At 49.7% G+C, this 24,081-nt stretch overlaps 1 protein-coding gene, 1 long non-coding RNA gene, 2 other non-coding genes and 2 pseudogenes across 19 annotated transcripts in view; 2 read left to right on the top strand and 4 right to left on the bottom strand.

The window, feature by feature from the left end:
* The window catches only part of RCC1 (regulator of chromosome condensation 1), a 36,200-nt gene that overhangs the window by 10,821 nt on the left and 1,298 nt on the right, over window positions 1–24,081 (bottom strand). For 4 of the 16 annotated variants that reach the window (XM_015132997.3, XM_015132991.3, XM_077965996.1 and 1 more), the window contains exon 1: window positions 12,998–13,144. The exons of 2 other annotated variants lie outside the window; for them this stretch is intronic. In XM_015132997.3, coding sequence (XP_014988483.3) covers window positions 12,998–13,063 — 66 coding nt within the window. In that variant the 5' untranslated portion in view covers window positions 13,064–13,144. Of the gene's footprint in view, window positions 1–12,997; window positions 13,145–14,723; window positions 14,863–22,489; window positions 22,952–23,601; window positions 23,635–24,081 lie in introns of those variants that run through there. 10 more of the 16 variants (XM_077966028.1, XM_077966012.1, XM_077966033.1 and 7 more) reach the window with 7 other exon arrangements.
* LOC144334721 (thioredoxin-dependent peroxide reductase, mitochondrial-like) lies at window positions 680–2,059 on the top strand (annotated as a pseudogene).
* On the bottom strand, window positions 13,707–13,804 carry LOC114675392 (small nucleolar RNA U13; annotated as a pseudogene).
* On the top strand, window positions 16,309–23,635 carry LOC144334758 (uncharacterized). Its single transcript, XR_013404952.1, has 2 exons — window positions 16,309–16,805; window positions 20,585–23,635. It is a non-coding gene; the product is annotated as an uncharacterized LOC144334758 (long non-coding RNA).
* On the bottom strand, window positions 22,981–23,184 carry LOC114674996 (small nucleolar RNA SNORA73 family). Its single transcript, XR_003726083.1, has one exon. It is a non-coding gene; the product is annotated as a small nucleolar RNA SNORA73 family (small nucleolar RNA).
* LOC114674994 (small nucleolar RNA SNORA73 family) lies at window positions 23,874–24,078 on the bottom strand. Its single transcript, XR_003726081.1, has one exon. It is a non-coding gene; the product is annotated as a small nucleolar RNA SNORA73 family (small nucleolar RNA).

A 24,081-nucleotide genomic window follows, 5' to 3' on the forward strand; every position in this document is an offset into this window, starting at 1 on the left:
GTCTCGGCCGGGCGCGGTGGCTCAAGCCTGTAATCCCAGCACTTTGGGAGGCCGAGTCGGGCGGATCATGAGGTCAGGAGATCGAGACCATCCTGGCTAACATGGTGAAACCCCGTCTCTACTAAAAAATACAAAAAACTAGCCGAGCGAGGTGGCGGGCGCCTGTAGTCCCAGCTACTCGGGAGGCTGAGGCAGGAGAATGGCATAAACCCGGGAGGCAGAGCTTGCAGCGAGCTGAGATCCGGCCACTGCACTCCAGCCTGGGCGACAGAGCAAGACTCCGTCTCAAAAAAAAAAAAAAAAAAAAAAAAAAAAATTTTAAGTCTGTTGTAAAAAATTAAAGCATTCAAGAACAACATTAAGTGAAATATCCATCGTAACTTCATTCAACCCCATGTAAGCACCAGTAACTTTGGTAATGTGTTACTGTTAAAATCAGAGGGGGAGAAAAGCTATTATCTTTTCTTATGTGATTGATTTTTTTAGAGACAAGGTGCCACCACATCTGTAATCCTAGCACTTTGGGAGGTCGAGGCGGGAAGATCGCTTGAGCCCAGGCGTTCAAGACCAACCTGGGCAACATGACGAAACCCCATCTCTATCCAAAAAATTACAAAAATTAGCTGGGCATGGTGGTGCACGCCTGCAGTCCCAGCTACTCAGGAGGCTGAGGTGGGAGGATGGCTTCTGCCTGGGAGGCTGAGGCTGCAGTGAGCTGAGGTTGTGCCATTGCACTTCAGCCTGGGCGACAGAGTGAGACCCTGTCTCAAAAAAAACAAAAATACGTATGCACTTTAAGACGGCAGCTGCTGTGGGCAGGTTGCTCCGAGCATCAGCTGCCGGCATGTGAGTGTCATTCCTTGGGGTATTTCTGCCACTGCAGCCATCAGGCCTGCTGATTCTGGAAGAACAAGTTTGACAAACATGTTGTGGTCTGGTTCCGGTCAAGCAAAATTCTGGCACCAGTTCCTCATACTGTGCACCTGATGTCACCCAGCATGCGCCCTATTTTAAGGGTACAGCCGTTGTCAATGGAGAGTTCAAAGACTTAAGCCTTGATGACTTTGAGGGGAAATATTTGGTGCCTTTCTTCTATCCTTTGGATTTCTTTGTTTTTTTTTCAAGATGGAGTCTTGCTCTGTCACCCAGGGTGGAGTACAGTGGCACGATCTCGGCTCACTACAACCTCCACCTCCCAGGTTCAAGCGATTCTCCTGCCTCAGCCTCTCAAGTAGCTGGGAGGTGCCTGCCACCACGCCCGGCTAATTTTTGTATTTTTAGTAGAGATGGGATTTCACCATGTTGGTGAGGCTGGTCTTGAACTCTTGAACTCAGGTGATCCACCTGCCTCAGCCTCCCAAAGTGCTGAGATTACAGGCGTGAGCCACCGTGGTGGATTCCCACTTTAGCCATCTTGCCTGGATAAATACACCAAAGAAGAATGGCGGTTTGGGTCCCATGAACATCACACCTTTGTCACATTTCACTAAGCGAATTCCCGAGACTACGGTGTGCTGTTAGAAGGTCCTAGTCTTGCACTAAGAGGTCTCTTCATAACTGACCCCAGTTGAGTCATCAAGCACTTGAGTGTTTTTTGTTTTGTTTTGTTTTTTGAGAAGGAGTCTCGCTCTGTCGCCCAGGCTGGAGTGCAGTGGCGCAATCTCGGCTCACTGCAAGCTCTGCCTCTCAGGTTCACGCCATTCTCCTGCCTCAGCCTCCCAAGTAGCTGGGACTACAGGCGCCCGCCACTGCACCCAGCTAATTTTTTGTATTTTTTCAGTAGAGATGGGGTTTCACCATGTTAGCTGGAATGGTCTCGATCTCCTGACCGCCTCAGCCTCCCAAAGTGCTGGGATTACAGGCGTGAGCCACCACACCTGGCCGCACTTGAGTGTTAATGATCTCCCAGTGGGCTAAAGTGTGGAAGAAACCCGCCTCTTGGTGAAGGCGTTCCAGTATGTAGAAACCCATGGAGAAGTCTGCCCAGTGAATTGGACACAGGATTCTCTAAAAATTGAGCCAAATCCAGCTGCTTCCAAAGAGTATTTTCAGAAGGTAAATCAGTAGCTTGCCCATGTGTATCTTCACCTTCTCACCCCAGAGAAGAACCACAGTTGAAACCTGCTTTTATCATTTTAAAGATGATTATCTGTGGCCCGGAGTGGTGGCTCATGCCTGTAATCCCAGCACTTTGGGAGGCTGAGGTGGGCGGATCACCTGAGGTTGGGAGTTTGAGACCAGCCTGACCAACACAGAGAAACCCTGTCACTACTAAAAATACAAAATTAGCCGGGCATGGTGGCGCATGCCTGTAATCCCAGCTACTCAGGAGGCTGAGGCAGGAGAATTGCTTGAACCCAGGAAGTGGAGGTTGCATTGAGCCAAGACTGTACCACTGAACTCCAGCCTTGGCAACAAGAGTGAAACTTCATCTCAAAAAAAAAAAAAAAAAGAAAGAAAAGATTGTTTGTAGGCTGGGCACGGTGGCTCATGCCTATAATACCAGCACTTTGGGAGGCTGAAGTAGGCGGATCACCTGAGGTCAGGAGTTCGAGACCAGCCTGGCTAACATGGTGAAACCCCTTCTCTACTAGAATACAAAAATTAGCTGGGCATGGTGGCGGGTGCCTGTAATCCCAGCTACTCGGGAGGTTGAGGCAGGAGAACTGCTTGAACCCAGGAGGCAGAGGCTGCAGTGAGTGGAGATTGCACCACTGCACTCCAGCCTGGGCAACAGAGCGAGACTTCCTCTCAGGAAAAAAAAGAAAAATTAAAAGAGAAATCAGGCCGGTGCGGTGGCTCACGCCTATAATCCCAGCACTTTAGGAGGCTGAGGCAGGTGGATCATGAGGTCAGGAGATCGAGACCATCCTGGCCAACATGGTGAAACCCCGTCTCTACTAAACAAAATACAAAAATCTAGCCACTCCATCTCAAAACGGAACAAACAAAAACAAAACAACAAAAAAAGAGATCAAAGCTGTATATGCAGTCACACCAAAATACAAACACCAAGTATGACATAAACGGGGAAAGGAAACCATCTACGGGTGATTAGGAGGGGCGGCAGTGGGAAGATCCAGGGCAGCTGGAAGTCTCAGCCCCTCCACACTCCTAGTCTTTTAACTGCTACTGCTGCTTCCCAAGACTTCCATGTCTTCTCCAGGCTTCTGGGAATACAGACATGCTCCCCAGCTCTCTAATTCTAATCCAGCCCAAATTGTGTCCAATGCCTTTTTTTTCTCTAAACATACAGCTCTGGAAATAAATTTTTATTTATATATACATATTTTTTTTTTTAGACAGGGTCTCACTCTCTGTCACCCAGGCTCAAGAGCAGTGGCACAATCATGGCTCATTGCAGATTTGATTGACCTCTTGAGCTCAGGTGATCCTCCCACCTCAGCCTCTAAGATAGCTGGGACTACAAGTCCGCATCACAATTCCCAGCTAATTTATTTTTATTTTTTATTTTTTTTTTGAGATGGAGTCTTGCTCTGTCACCCAGGCTGGAGTGCAGTGGCGCCATCTCCACTCACTGCAAGCTCCGCCTCCCGGGTTCACGCCATTCTCCTGCCTCAGCCTCCCAAGTAGCTGGAACGACAGGTGCCTGCCACCTCGCCCGGCTAGTTTTCTGTATTTTTTAGTAGAGACGGGGTTTCACCATGTTAGCCAGGATGGTCTTGATCTCCTGACCTCATGATCCGCCCGCCTCGGCCTCCCAAAGTGCTGGGATTACAGGCTTGACCCACCGCGCCCGGCCACTAATTTTTATATATTTTGTAGAGACAGGGTTTTGCTAAGTTACCCAGGCTTGTCTAGAACTCCTGGGCTCAAGCGACCTACCCGCCTCAGTCTCCCAAAGTCCTGGGATTACAACAGGGGTGAGCCACCATGCCCGCCGGAGCCATCGTCTTTAAGGTTATAAAAAACAGTCAAGTTGCCTAAGCCTTTACTTAATGTTACAAAGCGAAGGAGAACTCCAAGAGCCCTTCTCAGTTTCAGCTGTGGGCCTAACCAGCAGCCCCCTCATTCCTTCCTTCTAGTGGTTCCCAAAAGCCCAGCCTCTCTAGCTCTCCCCTCCATGGTACATGGACACAAGGCCAGGCACTTTTCTGCTGATTATCCTGTGGAAGGAGAACAAAATACTAAAGATGGGAAAGTAACCAAGGGCCCAGAAGCCTGACAAGCCTTTGCAGGCTGAGCTTCTGCGGGTTGTCACTGGCCCAGTTCTGACTGATGAGTTGGCAGTTCTGAACTTCACCCAACTTTTATTCTCCCAAAGCTGGGAATCCTCCAACCTGTCTTTTGAGACCTCTTGTCCCACACTAAAAATGCACATTCTTTGGGATTAGAGGGAACTGGATTCACCTTCCAGAGCTTGTGGCTGGCCAGTGGCCTTAACCTCTCTGAACTGTATCCTCATCTATAAAAGGAGATGAAATGACTACTTCTCAGGGCTGTCATCAAGACTGAATGAAATGGTTTTAAATCCACAAATATTTATAGTGCTTACTACTACTAAGTGAGGAGACCACCTCACTTATTGTCTCATGCCCCATATTGTCTCATGCCCAATTTCTGCCTCCAAAGGAAGAAGTAAAAACTAAAAGGCAGGCCGGGCGCGGTGGCTCAAGCCTGTAATCCCAGCACTTTGGGAGGCCGAGACGGGCGGATCACGAGGTCAGGAGACAGAGACCATCCTGGCTAACACGGTGAAACCCGTCTCTACTAAAAATACAAAAAACTAGCCGGGCGAGGTGGCGGGCACATGTAGTCCCAGCTACTTGGGAGGCTGAGGCAGGAGAATGGCGTAAACTTGGGAGGTAGAGCTTCCAGTGAGCTGAGATCCGGCTACTGCACCCCAGCCTGGGCAACAGAGAAGACTCCATCTCAAAAAAAACACAAAAATCTACAAGGCAGAAATGAAATCCGCAGGCAGACAGCCCGGCACCGCACCCTGGATCTGGTTAAAGATCTACCCCTGACCTAACCGGTTATGTTTTCTATAGATTCCAGACATTGTATGGAAAAGCACTGTGAAAATCCCTGTCCTGTTCTGTTCTGTTCTGATTACCGGTGCACGCAGCCCCCAGTCAGCAGCCCCCAGTCGCGTACCCGCTGCTTGCTCAATCAATCATGACTCCCTCACGCGGACCCCCTTAGAGTTGTAAGCCCTTAAAAGGGACAGGAATTGCTCACTTGGGGAGCTCAGTTTTTGGAGACATGAGTCTTGCCGAAGCTCCTGGCCGGATAAAGCCCTTCCTTCTTTAACTCGGCGTCTGAGGGGCTTTGTCTGTGGCTTATCCTGCTACACTATTGCTTGGCTTTGGGCCAGGAGGCGTAGCAAGGATAAAGGAGACTAACCCTTTTTTACTCTCATAATTTGTTCATCCTTTTTATTTGTTTATTTTTGAGACAGGGTCCTGCCCAGACTGGAGTGCAGTGGCATGATCATGGCTCACTGCAGCCTCAACCACCTGGGCTTATGCCATCCTGGGTAGCTGGGACTACAGGCGTGCACCACCACGCCCGGCTAATTTTTGTACATTTTGTAGAAACAACGTCTTGCTATATTGCCCAGGCTGGTCCCGAACTCCTGGGCTCAAGCGATTCTCTGGCCTTAGACTCCCAAAGGTGTTATTATAGGTGTGAGCCACCATGCCCGGCCTTTTATTTTATTCTTTTAAGAGAGGGGGTCTCACTCTGTGACCTAGGCTGGAGTGCACTCGTGCAATTACCTCAATGCAGCCTCAAACTCATGGACTCAAGCGATCTTCCCACCTCAGCTTCCCAAGAGGCTGGGATCATGGGCACATGCCACAGCACTTGGCTTGATTTGTTCATCCTAAAAAAGTCCAGGGGATTCTTGACAGGCCTGCCCAGGATCCCCCTATGAGCTGGCCAAACACAAAGACTCCCAGGCTTGGGCTTAAATGACCAAGTAGATGGTAGATTCCCATGTAGTGAGATACACAACACTGGTGAACAAACAGGAGAGGAGAGACGTGAAGCTCCATGTTGCTAGGTATTTTCATTCAATCTGAAGTGCTTGGGCGCCATCCCAGAAAGGATGTCAGGCAGGCAAAGTTAGAAGGGCTAGGGGTGTGGAATATGAGGCACCCTTGTGGCCGGGCACGGTGGCTCACGCCTGTAATCCCAGCACGTTGGGAGGCCAAGGCGGGCAGATCACCTGAGGTCAGGCTGATCAACATGGGGAAACCCCATCTCTACTAAAAATACAAAATTAGCCGGACGTGGTGGCCCATGCTGTAATCCCAGCTACTCGGGAGTCTGAGGCAGGAGAATCGCTTGAACCCGGGAGGTGGAGGTTGCAGTGAGCCCAGTTTGCGCCATTGCACTCCAGCCTGGGCAACAAGAGTGAAACTCTATCCCTCCACCAAAAAAAGAGGCACCCTTGTTTTAGATAGACAGCTGTGTGCCAAGGCAAATATCCCATCAGTTTATCAGAATAATCTGTAGCAGTCTCCTGTGCCTGTGAGAGAGACTGTATTAGCATGAAAAAGTACTCACAAGAAGTCAAGAGAAAAAGCAGGAAACAATTATGTCAGCACAGTTGGTGCTGATGGCTGGGCTGCCATGAGCACAGCTTGGAATGCAGTCAGACACATAAGGGCTATGTGAAGTGTTGGTGTCATGGGGCATTAACCAAAAAATCTGTTATCGTGGATGGAACAGACCCAGTCAATCAACATCTCCTTAGTTATCTGTGTTTGGCTATTACTCTGGAGCGTTTCACTACAAGCTGGCCACAATGATCCCACTCTACAGAGAAGAAAACTGAGGCTCAGCAAGGTCAAGTATTTTACTCAAGATTGGAAGAGGAGGCCAAGATCTGAACCAAGTTAGTCAGACTCCAGAGCTGGTGCCCTTGAGAGTTATTAGAAATTTCTCTGCCTCCAGTCGGGCACGGTGGCTCACGCCTGTAATCCCAGCACTTTGGGAGGCCGAGGCGGGTGGATCAGGAGGTCAGGAGATCGAGACTGTCCTGGCTAACACAGTGATATCCCATCTCTACTACAAATACAAAATACAGGCCGGGCGCGGTGGCTCACGCCTGTAATCCTAGCACTCTGGGAGGCCGAGGAGGGCAGATCACGAGGTCAGGAGATCGAGACCATCCTGGCTAACACAGTGAAATCCCGTCTCTACTAAAAAATACAAAAAATTAGCTGGGCGTGGTGGCGGGCGCCTGTAGTCCCAGCTAATCGGGAGGCTGAGGCAGGAGAATGGCGTGAACCCAGGAGGCGGAGGTTACAGTGAGCCGAGATCGCGCCACTGCACTCCAGCCTGGGCGACAGAGCAAGACTCCGCCTCAAAAAAACAAACAAACAAAAAATACAAAATACAAAAAATTAGCTAGGAGAGGTGGCGGGCGTCTGTAGTCCCGGCTACTCGGGAAGCTGAGGCAGGAGAATGGTGTGAACCCGGGAGGCGGAGGTTGCAGTGAACCGAGACCACGCCACTGCACTCCAGCCTGGGCGACACAGCAAGACTCAGTCTCAAAAAAAAAAAAAAAAAAAAAAATTTCTTCTGCCTCCTTCCTCCCCATGCTCCTTAGTAGTCTCTCAGCTTGCCTGGAACTATCTCTCTTCCTCCTTCCCCTAGGAAAGACAGCAACTTGTTGCTGGTCTTCTGGTCCCCACCCTCATCCCCTCATCTCATTCGTGATAAATAAATGTGTGTGTGTGTGTGTATATATATTTTGAGACAGGGTCTCACTCTGTTGCCCAGGCTGTAGTGCAGTAGCACGTACATGGCTCACTGCAACCTCCACCTCCTAGGCTCAAGCGATCCTCCTGCCTCAGCATCCAAGCGTCCAGAGTAGCTGGGACTACAGGCATGTACCACCATGCTTGGCTAATGTGTAATTTTTTTTTTTTTTGTAGAGACAAGGTCTCACTATGTTACCCAGGCTGGTCTCAAACTCCCGGGCTCAAGTGATCCTCCTACCTCGACCTCCCAAAGTGATGGGATTATAGGCGTGAGGTACTGTGCCCGGCCTCATTCATGATCTTTCCAAACCTCAAACCTGAAGCAAGCTGCTGGCCTGCTTGGACTCCTTATTGGTTCCCTTTGCCTGAAAGATAAAGCCCACGTTTCTTAGCATGGTCTTAGAGGTGTCCAACATCAGGTACTGACAGAACCTTTAGCTTCACATCCTATCTACCACATCCTCCCTTCTCTTCCCACACAATCTCCTTGCCAGACCCACTAGGCCAGAATGTTAACTGTCCTCTCCATACTATTTGCATCTCTTTACCTTGAATGCCTTCCCATCCCTTATCCCACTGGAAGAACATCTACTGGTGTCTCAAAGTCATCTCCTCTGATCCCTCCATCCTGAGGATGGAGTCATTCTCTCTGAGAAACTGGGACAGACTTTTAGATCACAATCACTTTAATTTACATGCCTATCCACCACACCAATCAACTTCCTAAAAGCCCCTGGGGGCACCAGTCAACTCACTGTATCTTCCATATGCAAAACCCTTTTACTTCTCACAGGAAGCTGAAGAAGGCAGCACTGTCACTCCTATTTCAGTTAAGGGACTGAGGCTTAGGAAGATAACTTTATTGGCCTAAGTTCACACAGCAAGTAAAGGGGAGCCTAGAAAAACAACCCAGGCCTATCTGACTGATTCTGAAGGCTGACCATGGTCCAGGCAGGGGCTAAGGCAGCCTGGACAGGCCTCCCGAGGATCCCCCACGTGCTTGGCCAAGTCCCAGAAGCAGAGAGCAGAAGCCAGCAGAGAAGGAGAGGACAGTGAGACCAGAGAGGAGACACTGAGGCAGCTGGGGCCTGAGGGAAGGTGGGGTGGGTGGTGACAGATCCGACGACATACAACAGACATGGGGTAGGACAGTGGCAACAACTCCCTGCTGTGGTGGAGACAGCCTGAGTGCTCGTTGAGTCCCAGAGGAGAGGCTTCCTCTCCAAAATGAAGACTTGAGGCCCCGCACTGGGCTGCTGTGAGCAACTGCCAGGGAAGGGCAGGGGATGGAGGGCTACCTTCTTTTTTTTTTTTTTTTTGAGACGGAGTCTGGCTCTGTCGCCCAGGCTGGAGTGCAGTGGCGCGATCTCGGCTCACTGCAAAGCTCCGCCTCCCAGGTTCACACCATTCTCTTGCCTCAGCCTCCCGAGCAGCTGGAACCACAGGCGCCCCCCACCTCGCCCGGCTACTTTTTTGCATTTTTAGTAGAGACGGGGTTTCACTGTGTTAGCCAGGACGGTCTCAATCTCCTGACCTCGATCTCCTGACCTCGTGATCCACCTGCCTCGGTCTCTCAAAGTGTTGGGATTACAGGCGTGAGCCACCGCGCCCGGCCGGAGGGCCACCTTCTAAAAGGTGGAGCCCTGTTCCCGGTACCTGCCTGCACAGCCTCTACTGCACAAACAGGTCTTTTGTACAGACTTCTCTCACTGCTCTGGGTGTGTTTTCCTTTTTCTTCATCTTTTTTTTTTTTTTTTTTTTTTGAGATGGAGCCTTACTCTGTTGCCCAAGCTGGAGTTCAGCAGCACAATCTCAGCTCACTGCAACCTCCGCCTCCCAGGTTCAAGTGATTCTCCTGCCTCAGCCTCCCTAGTGCTGGGACTACAGGCGCATGCCACCACGCCTGGCTAATTGTTCTGTATTTTTAGTAAAGATGGGGTTTCGGCTGGGCGCGGTGGCTCAAGCCTGTAATCCCAGCACTTTGGGAGGCCGAGACGGGCGGATCACAAGGTCAGGAGATCGAGACCATCCTGGCTAACCCGGTGAAACCCCGTCTCTACTAAAAAAATACAAAAAAAAAAAAAAAACTAGCCGGGTGAGGTGGCGAGCGCCTGTAGTCCCAGGTACTCGGGAGGCTGAGGCAGGAGAATGGCGTAAACCCGGGAGGCGGAGCTTGCAGTGAGCCGAGATCCGGCCACTGCACTCCAGCCTGGGCAACAGAGCGAGACTCCGTCTCAAAAAAAAAAAAAAAAAGACGGTGTTTCACCATGTTGGCCAGACGGGTCTTGAACTCTTGAACTCCTGACCTCAGGTGATCTGCCCACCTCAGCCTCCCAAATTGCTGGGGTTACGAGCCTGGGCTCTCTCTCTCTGCCTGTGTTTTCTTTCTTTCTTTCTTTCTTTTTTTTGAGACAGAGTCTTGCTCTGTCGCCCAGGCTGGAGTGCAATGGCGTGATCTCAGCTCACTGCAAGCTCTGCCTCTGAAGTTCATGCCATTCTCCTGCCTCAGCCTCCCAAGTAGCTGGGACTACAGGTGCCTGCCACCACGGCCGGCTAATATTTTGTATTTTTTTTTTTTTCAGTAGAGATGGGGTTTCACCGTGTTAGCCAGGATGGTTTCAATCTCCTGACCTCATGATCCACCCGCCTCGGCCTCCCAAAGTGCTGGGATTACAGGCGTGAGCCACTGCGCCCGGCCTGTGGCTGTTTTCTTAACCTGGCAGTGTCTGGGCTGGGAATAAGGAGTCGGCTTTTAGCATCACGCTTCCCTGCCCAGCCCCACCCAACACAGCTTCCTTCTTCAAGGAGCCTACAGTCTCTGGGAGAAGAGTGAGACAGTCCCAGATAAGTTGGCTACAGAGTCAGCTTCCACCATCAGGCACTCCAGAATGCCCACAGCTGCCCTTTGAGGTGAGCAGATTCATCCCGGTTTTACAGCTAAGGGGAAGATGAGGCTCAGGGAAAGGTGGCCCAGGTCCCACAGAGGTGCAATGAAACCCCAGTCTCATGACCCTGCTCCACCAGAGCCAGAGCTGCCCTACCCCACCTCACTTTCCTTATTTATTGAAGAAAGTGGGTAGGCATGCCAGTCTAAACAGTCTGCCTGGAGTTTGGTGCTCCTGCCCTGACCTCCAGTGACCTCACCACAGCCTCAATTTCTGTAAAAGGAGACAGAGCCCTCCCAGACCACTGCAGCTGTGCCCTCCGTCCCCCACGCCAGGAGGGAGAACTTGCCTGCCAGACTCAGGCTGAAAAATCTCTTTGTGTGAAAGGTCCCCAGGAGGGAAGGGAGGAGAGGGCTCGTGTGTCAACAATATACATTTGGTGAGCTGCTGTTACGTCAGGCACAGAGCTGGTATATTTCACACTAGGAGTTTCTCACTTGGGATCCCCACTGGATACAACCTGTGCTTGGGTCTATGTGTTCATTTTTCCTGGGGGAAGGGACCCACAACTTCCACTAGATGTTGGAATGACTGCTTTATGAAAATTATAGGATATTACTATTTGGGAGGCTGAGACAGGAGAATTGCTTGAACCCGGGAGGTGGCGGCTGCAATGACCGAGAGCACGACACTGCATTCCAGCCTGGGCGATAGAGCAAGATTTCGTATCAGGAAAAAAAAAAAAAAATTGGCCGGGTGCGGTGGCTCACACCCGTAATTCCGGCACTTTGGGAGGCCGAGGCAGGTGGACACCTGAGGTCACGAGTTCGAGACCAGCCTGGCCAACATAGTGAAACACCGTCTCTACTAAAAAAAAAAAAAAAAATACAAAAATTAGCGGGGCCTGGTGGCGCTGTTCCTGTAGTCTCAGCTAGCTACTCGGCAGGCTGAGGCAGAATTGCTTGAACCTGGGAGGCGGAGGTTGCAGTGAGCCGAGATCGCACCACTCCACTCCAGCCTGGGCAATAATTGCGGAAACTCCGTCTCAAAAAAAAAAAAAATTATATCCTCACCACATGCCCCCTACCATTGCTATAAAGATAAGGAAACCAATGCTCTGGGGGACTGGGTGGGTTGCCCAAGGGCATCTGATGAGAAAGTTCTAAAGAGGAACAGAACAGGATTCCTGCTCTTGGGATGTCTTTGAAACAAGAGCCTCGGGAACTCCTAATTCATCTGTCCAGGTTTCACTCTGATGTCCTTCTTGGGGCAATCCTTCCCTGCCTCCTCCACCCCGCAGTGTTCCTTAGTCTTGCACCCAAGACCCTTCATGACCCAGCCCTTGCTGTATCATCTTGTTACTCTCCTCCTCCAGTCACCTCAAGACCTGTGATATCCCTTACCACAATATCTATACTTTCATGCCTTTGCACCTGCAGTCCCTCTGCCTGAATCACCCTAATCCCACTACCCTCAGACTGCCCGAAAAACTCTGTTCCTTCAAAACCCCATTCAAGAGTCACTTCACCTAGAAAGCCATCCCTGAGCCTCCTGGGTAGGGCGGGGGGTCCCCCTGAGGGTTCCCGTAACACCCCACACACTCAACTTTTGCTAGGCCACACAAGTCACACGTGGTCGAAGTTAGGTCAATATGTGATGAATGAAGACTTGGCAGTAGCGTTCGTCGCCCGGGCTCCAGGGCATAGTTCGCTAATGACACGGGCCTGCCCTTCTCACCACTGTCCCCCAGCCCTGCAAGAGCGGCACGGAATAGATGGCCAGCAAATAATTTGCTGACAGATTGAGCTGCTGCGGAGTTCGAGACACACGGCTCCCAAAGGTCCACAGCGGTGCCTGGGTGCCTGCCGACGCTGGGACTTCTCTCGCCGCAGCAGACCCCCAACTACCCACCCTCGAGCTCTGAAGATCCACCCTCTCCCGGGCAGGGCTCCCTGCCAGCTCTGCAAACCGCCTTCTCCAAACGCATGCTGGACAAAACCATTCTCCTCGCGGCAGAGACACATCCCCCGCCCGGGCGGCCGCGCGCACCCGGCCCATCGCGCTCGCGCCGTTTGAATCTCCCGCCTGCGCGGGCGCCGCGGTGCAGGCGTGAGAGGCGCGGCGGCGGAGGGGCAGCGCGGCCCTAGCTCCCGCGAGGCGGGGCCCAGCGGCCGCTGGAGCGCCCCGCGGGGCCGGGGAATCGCGAGCCCGCATCGCGCCTTCCTGCCGCCGGGCTTCACGTGGGGCCAGCGCCGCGCTACACGGGCGAAAGCGGACAGCGACCTAGGCCCGCGTGGACCGGCCCGTGCTCCGGCTGTGGCCGCCCCGCGCACCGCCCTCTGCCCGGACCCTCCGCGCGCCCTGAGCGAGACCTACCTCGGTGCACGTCGGCCACAAGGAACTCCAGCGTTCCCCGCCGGGCCGCGAACTGCCCCAGAGCATGCGCTCTGCAGGCCTCTGGCCCCGACCCGGGCGAGAAAGGAAAACAAAGAGCCCGGCGGCCCCTGGCGGCCATCCCAGGATCTGCATGTGGCGCGCTCACGGGCTGGGGGGAGCTCTTGGCCAGGCTGGCTCCCCTGGCCCGGTTCCAGTGAGTGTGTATTTTGGAAACCCCAAATCGGGACACGTGGACTAACAACCAGAAAGACTCCTTGAATTCGGTCTGTTTAGGAAAATCTCGTGCGGTAGGGTCTGTACGGAGAAAAAAGATATCTTCCCTACCCTCAAGAGGGCATGGAGAAGGATGAAAAATCAGACTATCAGCAACCACACAGCGCTATGACCGTGATACCCACAGGGGCATCTTACTCAGCGCGGGGCTTAAGAACGGCTTTCCAAGTTAAGTCTAGGAGGGCAGGACATCCTAGGAGAAGCGACGTTTGCAATGACAGGGAACCATGAGAACCCAGGGAGGTTGTGGGAAACTGCCAAGTAGATGGGAGCAGAGGGTGCCTGTGGGAGTGACAGATCATGGATGCAGGGTCTTGTGTGTCTAAGGGGTCCAGCCTGTATCCTGAGGCAGTGGAGATATATGAGGATTTGGGCACGGGAATGGCATGATCAGATTTTGTGCCCCGTGAGTTAACATCAGATGGGTATGTGCCCATGTCTTAAGGTTTGAGGGAGGCACATCTCACATGCGTGTGAACACCCAGTCATCATTCTTATGAGCTACAAAAGCATCCCGATATGATCAGATCTTATAGAACAAAATAGAGGATGGACTTGGGGAAAACGGGAGCCAAGTGGGGAAGAGCAAGAGGAACGAGAGAGACCAGATAAAATAGGAGATAAGGGTGTGAGTTGGGGTTGGGTTGGAGATGGAAAACAGGTACCAAGGAAAGGCTGTCTCTTGTTAATACACCCATTCTTCAGGATGGATACAAACAGTTCTTCAGGATTTCAGGTGTTCCCTGAAACCCTTGCAAATGATGTTTTGTTGATTTCACGTTGATTCAGACTCTGAGTCATTCTACTGCACCCAAAGTCTAGATGGACACTTTTGATGAGTTTTTTTTTGTTGTTGTTGTTTTTTTTTGAGACGGAGTCTCGCTCTGTCGCCCAGGCTGGAGTGCAGTGGCGCGATCTCGGCTCACTGCAAGCTCCGCCTCCCGGGTTCACGCCATTCTCCTGCCTCAGCCTCCCGAGTAGCTGGGACTACAGGCGCCCACAACCGCGCCCGGCTAATTTTTTGTATTTTTAGTAGAGACGGGGTTTCACCGTGGTCTCGATCTCCTGACCTTGTGATCCGCCCGCCTCGGCCTCCCAAAGTGCTGGGATTACAGGCGTGAGCCACCGCGCCCGGCCATGATGAGTTCTTACCAACTGAACTTTTTTTTTTTTTTTTTAGACCGAGTCTCGCTCTTGTCAGCCAGGCTGGAGTGCAGTGTTGTGATCTCGGCTCACTGCAACCTCTGCCTGCCGGGTTCAAGCGATTCTCCTGCCTCAGCCTCCTGAATAGCTGGGATTACAGGTGACTGCCACAACACCTGGCTAATTTCTGTATTTTTAGTAGAGACAGGGTTTGGCCATATTGGCCAGGCTGAATTTCTTCTATGCAGGGCCTGCCACAAAGGACTCCCCCGTCTTCAGAGTTTCTTACCTCTCCAAGTTTACCTCTGCCTCCATCATGGACTCCTCTTTTGGATGATGTACTGTGAAATTTCTCCAACTTTTAACCCTGGGATCTCTGATCTCCCTCTCTCTCTCTGCTGTCTTCCTCCAAGATCTTATTCATGTAGCTTCATGTAATAATAATAAATGATGATGATTATTATTGCCTATTTTGTAAGAGCCTTTATTTTGTTAACTACAGAAACATATCCATGTCAGCTCATGTGTTCCTCATGAAAACCTCATGGCAGTTGGAATATAAGAAAACTGAAGTTTAAAGAGGTAAAGCAAGTTTTCTGGGGTCATCGCACAAGTGGTGGAAGGTAACCTGAACTCTTTCTTTGTTTTTTTTTTGACATGGAGTCTCTGTTGCCCAGGCTGGAGTGCAGTGGCGCAATCTCGGCTTACTGCAACTGGGTTCAAGCAATTCTCCTGCCTCAGCCTCCCGAGTAGCTGGGATTATTACAGGTGCTCACCACGACACCCGGCTAATTTTTGTATTTTTAGTAGAGACAGGGTTTCACCGTCTTGGCCAGGCTGGTCTTGAATTCCTGACCTCATGATCCACCCACCTCAGCCTCCCAAAGTGCTGGGATTACAGGCGTGAGCCTCTGCACCCAGCCTTAATTTTTGTACTTTTAGTAGAGATGGGGTTTCTCCATTTTGGCCAGGCTGGTCTCAAACTCCTGACCCACCCAGGCTAGAGTGCTATGGCATGATTTCAGCTTACTGCAATCTCTGCCTCCTGGGTTCAAGCGATTCTCCTGCCTCAGCCTCCCGAGTAGCTGGGATTACAGGTGCCCACCACCATGCCCAGCTAATTTTTGTATTTTTAGTAGAGACAGGGTTTCGCCATGTTGGCCAGGCTGGACTTGAACTCCTAACGTCAGGTGATCCACCCGCCTCGGCCTCCCAAAGGGCTGGGATTACAGGCATGAGCCACTGTGCCTGGCCATTTTTTGTATTTTTAGTAGAGACCAGGTTTCACCATTTTTGCCAGGCTGGTCAGGAACTCCTGACCTCAGGTGACCCGCCCATCTTGGCCTCCCAAAGTGCTGGGATTACAGGCGTGAGCGACTGCACCTGGCATTTATTTATTTTTTAGTTTTGTATTTGTATTTTTTATTTTATTTTGAGATGGAGTCTCATTCTGTTGCCCATGCTGGAGTGCAGTGGTGCAGTCTCGGCTCACTGCAACCTCTGCCCCATGGGTTCAAGCAATTTTCCTGCCTCAGCCTCCGGAATAGCTGGGATTATGGACACGCACCACCATGCTAGGCTCATTTTTGTATTTTTAATAGAGACCGGGTTTCACCATATTGGCCAGGCTGGTCTTGAGCTCTTGACCTCAAGTGATCCACCCACCTTGGCCTCCCAAAGTGCTGGGATTACAGGTGTGAACTACCGCACCCCGCCCCAGTTGTTCTTTTGAGACTAAGTCTCACTCTGTCACCCAGGCTGGAATGCAGTGGCAGATCTCGGCTCACTACAACCTCTGCCTCTCCGGCTCAAAAGATCCTCCTGCTTCAGCCTCCCGAGAAGCTGGGAACACGGATGTGCACCACCATGCCCAGCTAATTTTTTTTTTTTTTTTTTTTGAGACAAAGTCTTACTCTGTTGCCCAGGCTGGAGTATAATGGCATGATCTCGGCTCACTGCAATCTCTGCCTCCTGGGTTCAAGTAATTCTCCTGTTTCAGCCTCCTGAGTAGCTGGGATTACAGGTGTGCACCCGGCTAATTGCCCATCTAATTTTTGTATTTTTGGTAGAGACAGGGTTTCACTATGTTGGCCAGGCTGGTCTTGAACTTCTGAGCATCAGCAGTCAGCCTGCCTTGGCATCCCAAAGTGTTGGGATTACAGGAGTGAGCCACTGCAACCAGCTGATATGGAGGTCCTGGTTGTAATAATGTACTGTGGGTTTTATAACATATATAAAAGTAAAATACATGACAGTATCAAAGACTATATAGTGAGAAATGGAAGAAATATTTTTATTTTTATGTATGTATGTATGTATGTATTTTTTTTTTTGAGACGGAGTCTCACTCTGTGGCCCAGGCTGGAGTGCAGTGGCACGATCTCCGCCCACTGCAAGCTCCGCCCCCAGGGTTCATGCCATTTTCCTGCCTCAGCCTCCTGAGTAACTGGGACTACAGGTGCCTGCCACCACGCATGGCTAATTTTTTTGTATTTTTAGTAGAGACGGGGTTTCACCCTGTTAAGCCAGGATGGTCTCAATCTCCTGACCTTGTGATCCGCCTGCCTCGGCCTCCCAAAGTGCTGGGATTACAGGCGTGAGCCACCGCGCCTGGCCAGAAATATTTTTAAGTGTTTTTTTTTTTTTTATTTTTTTTTTTGAGATGGAGTCACTGTCGCCCAGGCTAGATAGAGTTCAGTGGCGTGTTCTCAGCTCACGGCAACCTCTGCCTCCCGGGTTCAAGCAATTCTCCTGCCTCAGCCTCCTAGTAACTAGGACTACAGGTACGTGCCACCATGCCCGGCTAATTTTTGTGTTTTTAGTAGAGAGGGGGTTTCACCATGTTGGCCAGCCTGGTCTCAAACTCCTGACCTCAGGTGATCCGCCGGTCTCAGCCTCCCAAAATGCTGGGATTACAGGTGTGAGCCACCGGACTCGGCCTTTTTTTTTTTTTTTTTTTTGAGACGGAGTCTCGCTCTGTCGCCTAGGCTGAAGTGCAGTGGCACAATCTCAGCTCACTGCAACCTCTGCTTCTAGGTTCAAGTGATTCTTCTGCCTCAGCCTCCCAGGTAGCTGAGACTACAGGCGAGCACCACCACACCTGGCCAGTTTTGTTTTTTTTTTCATTTTTAGTAGCGGTGGGGTTTCACCATACTGGCCAGGCTGGGGAAGATTCTTATACTACAGGTGAACTGGTTTAATATCAATGGAATGTAAACTATTATAAATTAAAAATGTACAATATGGCTGGACATGGTGACTCATGCCTGTATTCCCAGCGCTTTGGGAGGCCAAGGTGGGAGGATTGCTTGAGCCCTGGAGTTCAAGACCAGCCTGGACAACATCGTGAGACCTTGTCGCTACAAAAAATACAAAATTTAGCCAGCCATAGTGGCACATGCCTGTGGTCTTCACTACTCAGGAGACCAAGCTGGGAGGATCATTTGAACCTGGGAGTTCCAGTTTGAGGCTGCAGTGAGTCATGATCTTGCCACTGCACTCCAGCCTGGGTGACAGAGTGAGACCCTGTCCGAAAAAAAAAAAAAAGTAAATCGCCTAAAGTCTCCAATTAAAAGGCAGACTGTCATACTGAAAAACCTAAAATGTTACCTACAAGAAATAAAATTTAAAAATAAGGCCAGGCACAGTGGCTCATGCCTGTAATTCTAGCACTTCGGGAGGCCAAGGCAGGCAAATTGCCTGAGCTCAGGAATTTGAGACCAGCCTGGGCAACATGGTGAAACCCCATCTCTACTGAAATACAAAAAATTAGCCAAGCATGGTGGTGCATGTGGTAGTACCAGCTACACTAGAGGCTGAGACATGAGAATTGCTTGAAGCTGGGAGGCAGAGGTTGCAGTGAGCTGAGATCGCACCACTGCATTTTAGCTGGGCAAAAGATTGAGAATGTGTCTCCAAAAAATAAATGAATATGTAAATAAATATGCTCAGCCAATGCTGGATCTGCAAAAAGAAAAATAATATAAAAGTAAATACACAAATAATAAATTTGTACAAAAAGTAAAAGATACACTGTTGTTTTGTTTTTGAGTCAGGGTTTGCTCTGTTACCCAGGCTGGAGTGCAGTGGTGTAATCATAGCTCACTGCAGCCTCCACCTCTAGGGCTCAAGTGAGCCACCTCAGCCTCCCCAGTTGCTGGGACCATAGGCATACAGTACCACCCCTGGCTAATTTTTGTATTTTTTTGTAGAGACAGGCTTTTGCTGTGTTGCCTAGGCTATTGTTTTAACACTAGTCAAAAGAAACACTGGTGGCCAGCTGTGGTGGCTCACGCCTGTGAACCCAGCAGTTTGGGAGGCCGAGGCAGGTGGATCACTTGAGGTCAGGAGTTGATGACTAGCCTGGCCAACATGGTGAAACCCCGTCTCTACTAAAAATACAAAAAAATTAGCTGGGCATGGTGGTGCGTGACTGTAATTCCAGCTACTCCGGAGGCAGAAGCTGCAGTGAGGTGAGATTGTGCAACTTCACTCTGGCTTTGGTGACAGAGTGAGACTCTTGTCTAAAAAAAAAAAGAGGCCGGGCGTGGTGGCTCACGCCTGTAATCACAGCACTCTGGGAGGCTGAGGCGGGCGGATCACGAGGGCAGGAGATCAATACCATCCTGGCTAACACGGTGAAACCCCGTCTCTACTAAAAATACAAAATATTAGCCGGGCATGGAGGCGTGTGCCTGTAGCCCCAGCTGTGAGACTCCGTCTCGGAAAAAAAAAAAAAAAAAAAAAGAAAATAAAGATGGAGGTATGCAGCTATGAGCAAATTGCTAAAGTTTTCTGAATTTCAGTTTATTATTAAAAAATAGAAACAAAGCCTACTTCACCATTTTGTGAGATTAAGAAAAAAAAAAGCTGGAGTGGGAGACAAAGTAGATTTTATGGCAGAGTATTTAAAGGAGTCAATCAAGAGACAATATCTAAAACATAGTTGTATAACTATGTTATACATAGTTATACATGAAGTTCTGTATACATGACTTCAAATACATGAACTTCAAAATACATGAAGCAAAATACATGAAGCAAAAACTTATAGAACTGCTAGGAGAAATATAAAAATCCACAATTACACTTGGAGATTTCAATATCCCTCTCGATAAATGATAGAGCGAAGTAGGTATGAAACTAGCAAGGACAGCCAGGCACTGTGGCTCACGCCTGTAATCCCAACACTTTGGGAGGCCGAGGCGGGTGGATCACCTGAGGTCAGGAGTTCGAGATCAGCCTGGCCAACATGGTGAAACCCTGTCTCTACTACAAATACAAAAATTAGCTGGCCAGGCATGGTGGCTCATGCCTGTAATCCCAGTACTTTGGGAGGCCGAGGCGGGTGGATAACCTGAGGTCAGGAGTTTGAGCCCAGCCTGGCCAACATGGCGAAACCCTGTCTCTACTAAAAAAACACAAAAATCAGCTGGGTGTGGTGCAGGCGCTTGTAATCCCAGCCACTTGGGAGGCTGAGGCAGGAAAATCGTTTGAACCCAGGATAGAGGTAGCAGTGAGCCCAGATCATGCCATTGCACTCCAGCCTGGGAGACAGAGAAAGACTCCATCTCAAAAAAAAAAAAAGAGATCAGCCTTGAGGCTAGGGGCAGTGGCTCACGCCTGTAATCAACACTTTGAGATGCCGAGGCAGGCGGATCACTTGAGGTCAAGAGATCGAGACCAGCCTGGCCAACATGGTGAAACCCCCGTCTCTACTAAAAAATACAAAAAACATTAGCTGGGCATGGTGGTGTACGCCTGTAATCCCAGCTACTTGGGAGGCCCAGGTGGAAGAATTGCTGGAACCCGGGAGGCGGAGGTTGTAGCAAGTCAAGATGGCTCCATTGCACTCCCTCCTGGAGACAGAGTGAGACTCTGGTGAAATAAAAAAAAAGGCCGAGCGCAGTGGCTCACGCCTGTAATCCCAGCACTTTGGGAGGCTAAGGCGGGCAGATCACAAGGTCAGGAGATCAAGACCATCCTGGCTAACATGGTGAAACCCTGTCTCTACTAAAAATACAAAAAAATTAGCTGGGCGTGGCGGCGTGTGCCTGTAGTCCCAGCTGCTGGGGAGACTGAGGCAGGAGAATGGCATGAACCCAGGAGGTGGAGCTTGCAGTGAGCTGAGATCGTGCCACTGCACTCCAGCCTGGGCAACAAAGCGAGACTGTCTTGAAAAAAAAAAAAAAATCGGAATTGGATACTGTATCCTTGGTTCCTGAGAAGTCAGAAAATGTTATTTAATAAGTGATCATGCCACTGCACTCCACCCAGAGACCCTAAGAAGCTTTTCACCGATATACTCCTTTGTCCTTATCACAACTCCACGAGGTAGTTTATCATTCTCATTTTGTGACACGAAATTGAGGCACAGGGGCTAAGTAACTCACCCAGAGCCTCATAAACAGCAAGTGGTGGGATCAGGATTCAAATCCGGGCGGTCTAGGACTTCTAAGATGGGCAACCAATACTGTCTGCCTACACAAAGAACAAGGCCAGAGTGCCTGTTTGGAAAGTCTAAAGGGGTATTGCAAGCTGAAGTTCAGCTGAGTGGGATCTGAACACCTACTGACAGCTTTGCTTCAGCTGTATCTTGTAGGTCAATAGAAATTCTCATTTCCTGCCCAGCACTGCAGTTACCGAACTCCACCTGAGAATATGAATTGAAAACATACTAAAGTCACTGGTTCAGAAAAAAACCTTACTCAGGAGAGATCTATGTAGTTAGAGCAAGACACGAACGGGACTGGGCATACACAGATGGATGGGACTGACTATCTGGCTTCTTCCTGAGCAGGGAACTTGAGGCCTGCTTCTGCAGAGGTGCCACTTCTGGTTGTGGACTTGGATTAGCCTTTTGGTTCCTGGGTTTCCCCATGGGAATATGCTGTATTAAAGCCCCCCTCAGCACTAATATGCTAAGTGCTTACCTAGAACAGTGCCTGGCACAGGTAAGCGCAAGTGCAACTGGTTTAGGAAGATGCCTTGAGACTGTCACCAGGCTGGAGCACAGTGGCGCTCTCAGCTACCACCTCCACCTACCGGGTTCCAGCATTTCTCCTGCCTCAGCCCCTACAGGCACACACCACCATGTCCGGGTATTTTTGTATTTTTAGTAGAGACAGGGTTTCACCATGTCGGTCAGGGTATCTAGATGTTGTGATCCACCTGCCTCGGTCTCTCTAAGTGCTGGGATTACAGGGGTGAGCCACCAAGCCCGGCTACATTTAAGATGCCCTCTTCAACACTGCCTCACTCTTCTAAGAAAAATCAAGCTGTGTATTCCCCTGCAATCCTAGCTAGTAACTAGCTTCCATTCTCAGACCAGTCCTGCCCTGAACACCCTGACAAGCAAGCTCTAGTCCACCAAACTCCAATCTCACCCACCTCCTTCAAACCTGTCCCATCAACTTCCAAATGGCTGTCCCACCTCCCCTATGCCAGCAGATAGACTTTACCTTCTAGATGATTCCCCATTACTTCCCATCCTTCAGGGTACTGAATATTTATGTTGGCAGCCAGTGTAGGGGGCTTGACAAAGTTCCCATTATGACCCATGTCATGAGGCAAGCAACTCTAGCAATCTTCAGGCTGAGGTGCACCAGGTAGCAAAGGCTCATACAACTCAGCTAGGGATACCACAACCTCCCATTGCTACCATTGATTTTCCTCCACTATATTGCAGGAAGCTAAAGGATTGGTCTAACAACTCATCTTGCACTCAACCCAGACTTATGGTCCTATTGGTCAGGATCTAATAACCATTTTCCCAATAACTTGCCAATATAAAATGAACCCAAGGGGGACCCACCTGAGACTAGGTTTCAGAGCCTTTAGAACTGAAGCTATCATGCTAGTTTCCTTCAGCAGTACCATTCAGATTCTTGGCTGATGTCACCACAGCCATCTCCACATAAAAATGAACCACAAACATGTACAGCCATATTTATTTTAATACATTAACAAAGCAGATTAAGCAATTTGTTAGGTAAATTACAAATACATTAGAAATCACACAAAAGCAAAATACTCAAGGACTTTTAAAATACCCACCAACACTGTGTGCCTTCTGGAATCTGGCGTAAGGCCAAGCAGAGTCACTTCTCTGGTTCTTAAGGTATGAATGAGGTGAAAGAAGGTGCATTCCTAACCAAATGCCAAACTCCGAAGTCTTTAATACAAAACAGCAGCAGACTCTTAAAAGAGGGCCAGGTGTGGCGGCTTACGCCTACAATCCCAACTACTTGGGAGGCTGAGGTTGCAGCCAAGATTGCGGCACTGCACTCCAGCCTGGGCGACAGAGCAAGACTATCTCAAAGAGGTATGAAACGCACCCCAATCTTTTGCTCTAAGTCTGCCAAAGACTGTCCAAACCTCCCTGTTAAAAAAAAATCGGTTTACCTACTCTCCCTACTATATAAAGGACCCCAAAATTAAACATCAATGCTGAAGTGTGAACTGCAGACTGTCTTCTTTCCTAAAAGAAAATAAATAACGATTAGACTCCTGAAGATCCTATTTCAACTTAAAATCTAGTACACTGGACATGTTTCCTGCATGGTTTGTCTCCCCAGTCATTGTCCACAGGACTCTGGGAAGCTGTAGGAATATGCAGGCGCAGACACAACGCCCAGCTTCATCTTCAACGTTGTGGAAAGGGACTGTACATCATGGGGCAGAGCCCTAAGCTCCCGTAGGCCACTTGGACAGAGCCTGGGGAGAGTGACCTCCCAGGGTATCCACGTTGGAATGCTCATTAGTGAGGAATTGGAGTAACTGATAAATCCAATATTGCTAATCACCCACAGTATTTTCAAGGGCTAGAATCTTTTTCTCAGCTCAGACTACAGATGTAGACAGCCAATTAGGCTTCCTACAGTTCACACTAGGTTAACTTTTACTACATTGCACACTTTTAATCAGCTGATTAAAAAAAGCAATTTTTACATTAGAGTGTATGTTGAGGTTATGTCAACATGCCTACAAAAATGCAGCAAAGTTTACATTTGGGTGTATCAAACAAAAGTATTGCTCTGAGAATGATTCAATGCCTCAGAGGTAAATAAATCCTGACCGACTAAAATAAAGGTCTCTTCAATCCTGCTTCCATCACAGAAATCATTGACACAAGAGCTGATAAGCCAAAAACAATTAAATTTACTTACCAAGTAAGAGTTACTTGGAATCCTTAACAAATCCTGCAAAACAAGGTATTAATCTATTAGTACAGCAAAACACTAATCTTTTTCAATGAGGGGCCTCACGGTATAGCCTGGGGTTGGAGTGCAGTGGCACAATCATAGGTCATTGCAGCCTTGAACTCCTGGGCTCCAGCGATTCTCCTGCCTCCAGCTACCTATCATCATGCCTGGCTACTTTTTAGCCAATTTTTCTTAAACACTTATTAAGACTTCAATCCAGATTGAGTGCTCTAGAAGGTTGTTTCCTGCATGGTTTGTCTCCCCAGTCATTGTCCACAGGACTCTGGGAAGCTGTAGGAATATGCAGGCGCAGACTCAAGGCCCAGCTTTATCTCCAACGTTGTGGAAAGGGATTGTACATCACGGGGCAGAGCCCTATGCTCCCCTACGCCACTTGGACAGAGCCCGGGGAGAGTGACCTCCCGGGTGTATCCACGTTGGACA

Source organism: Macaca mulatta, chromosome 1, assembly GCF_049350105.2.
Source record: "Macaca mulatta isolate MMU2019108-1 chromosome 1, T2T-MMU8v2.0, whole genome shotgun sequence".
NCBI lineage: Eukaryota > Metazoa > Chordata > Mammalia > Primates > Cercopithecidae > Macaca > Macaca mulatta.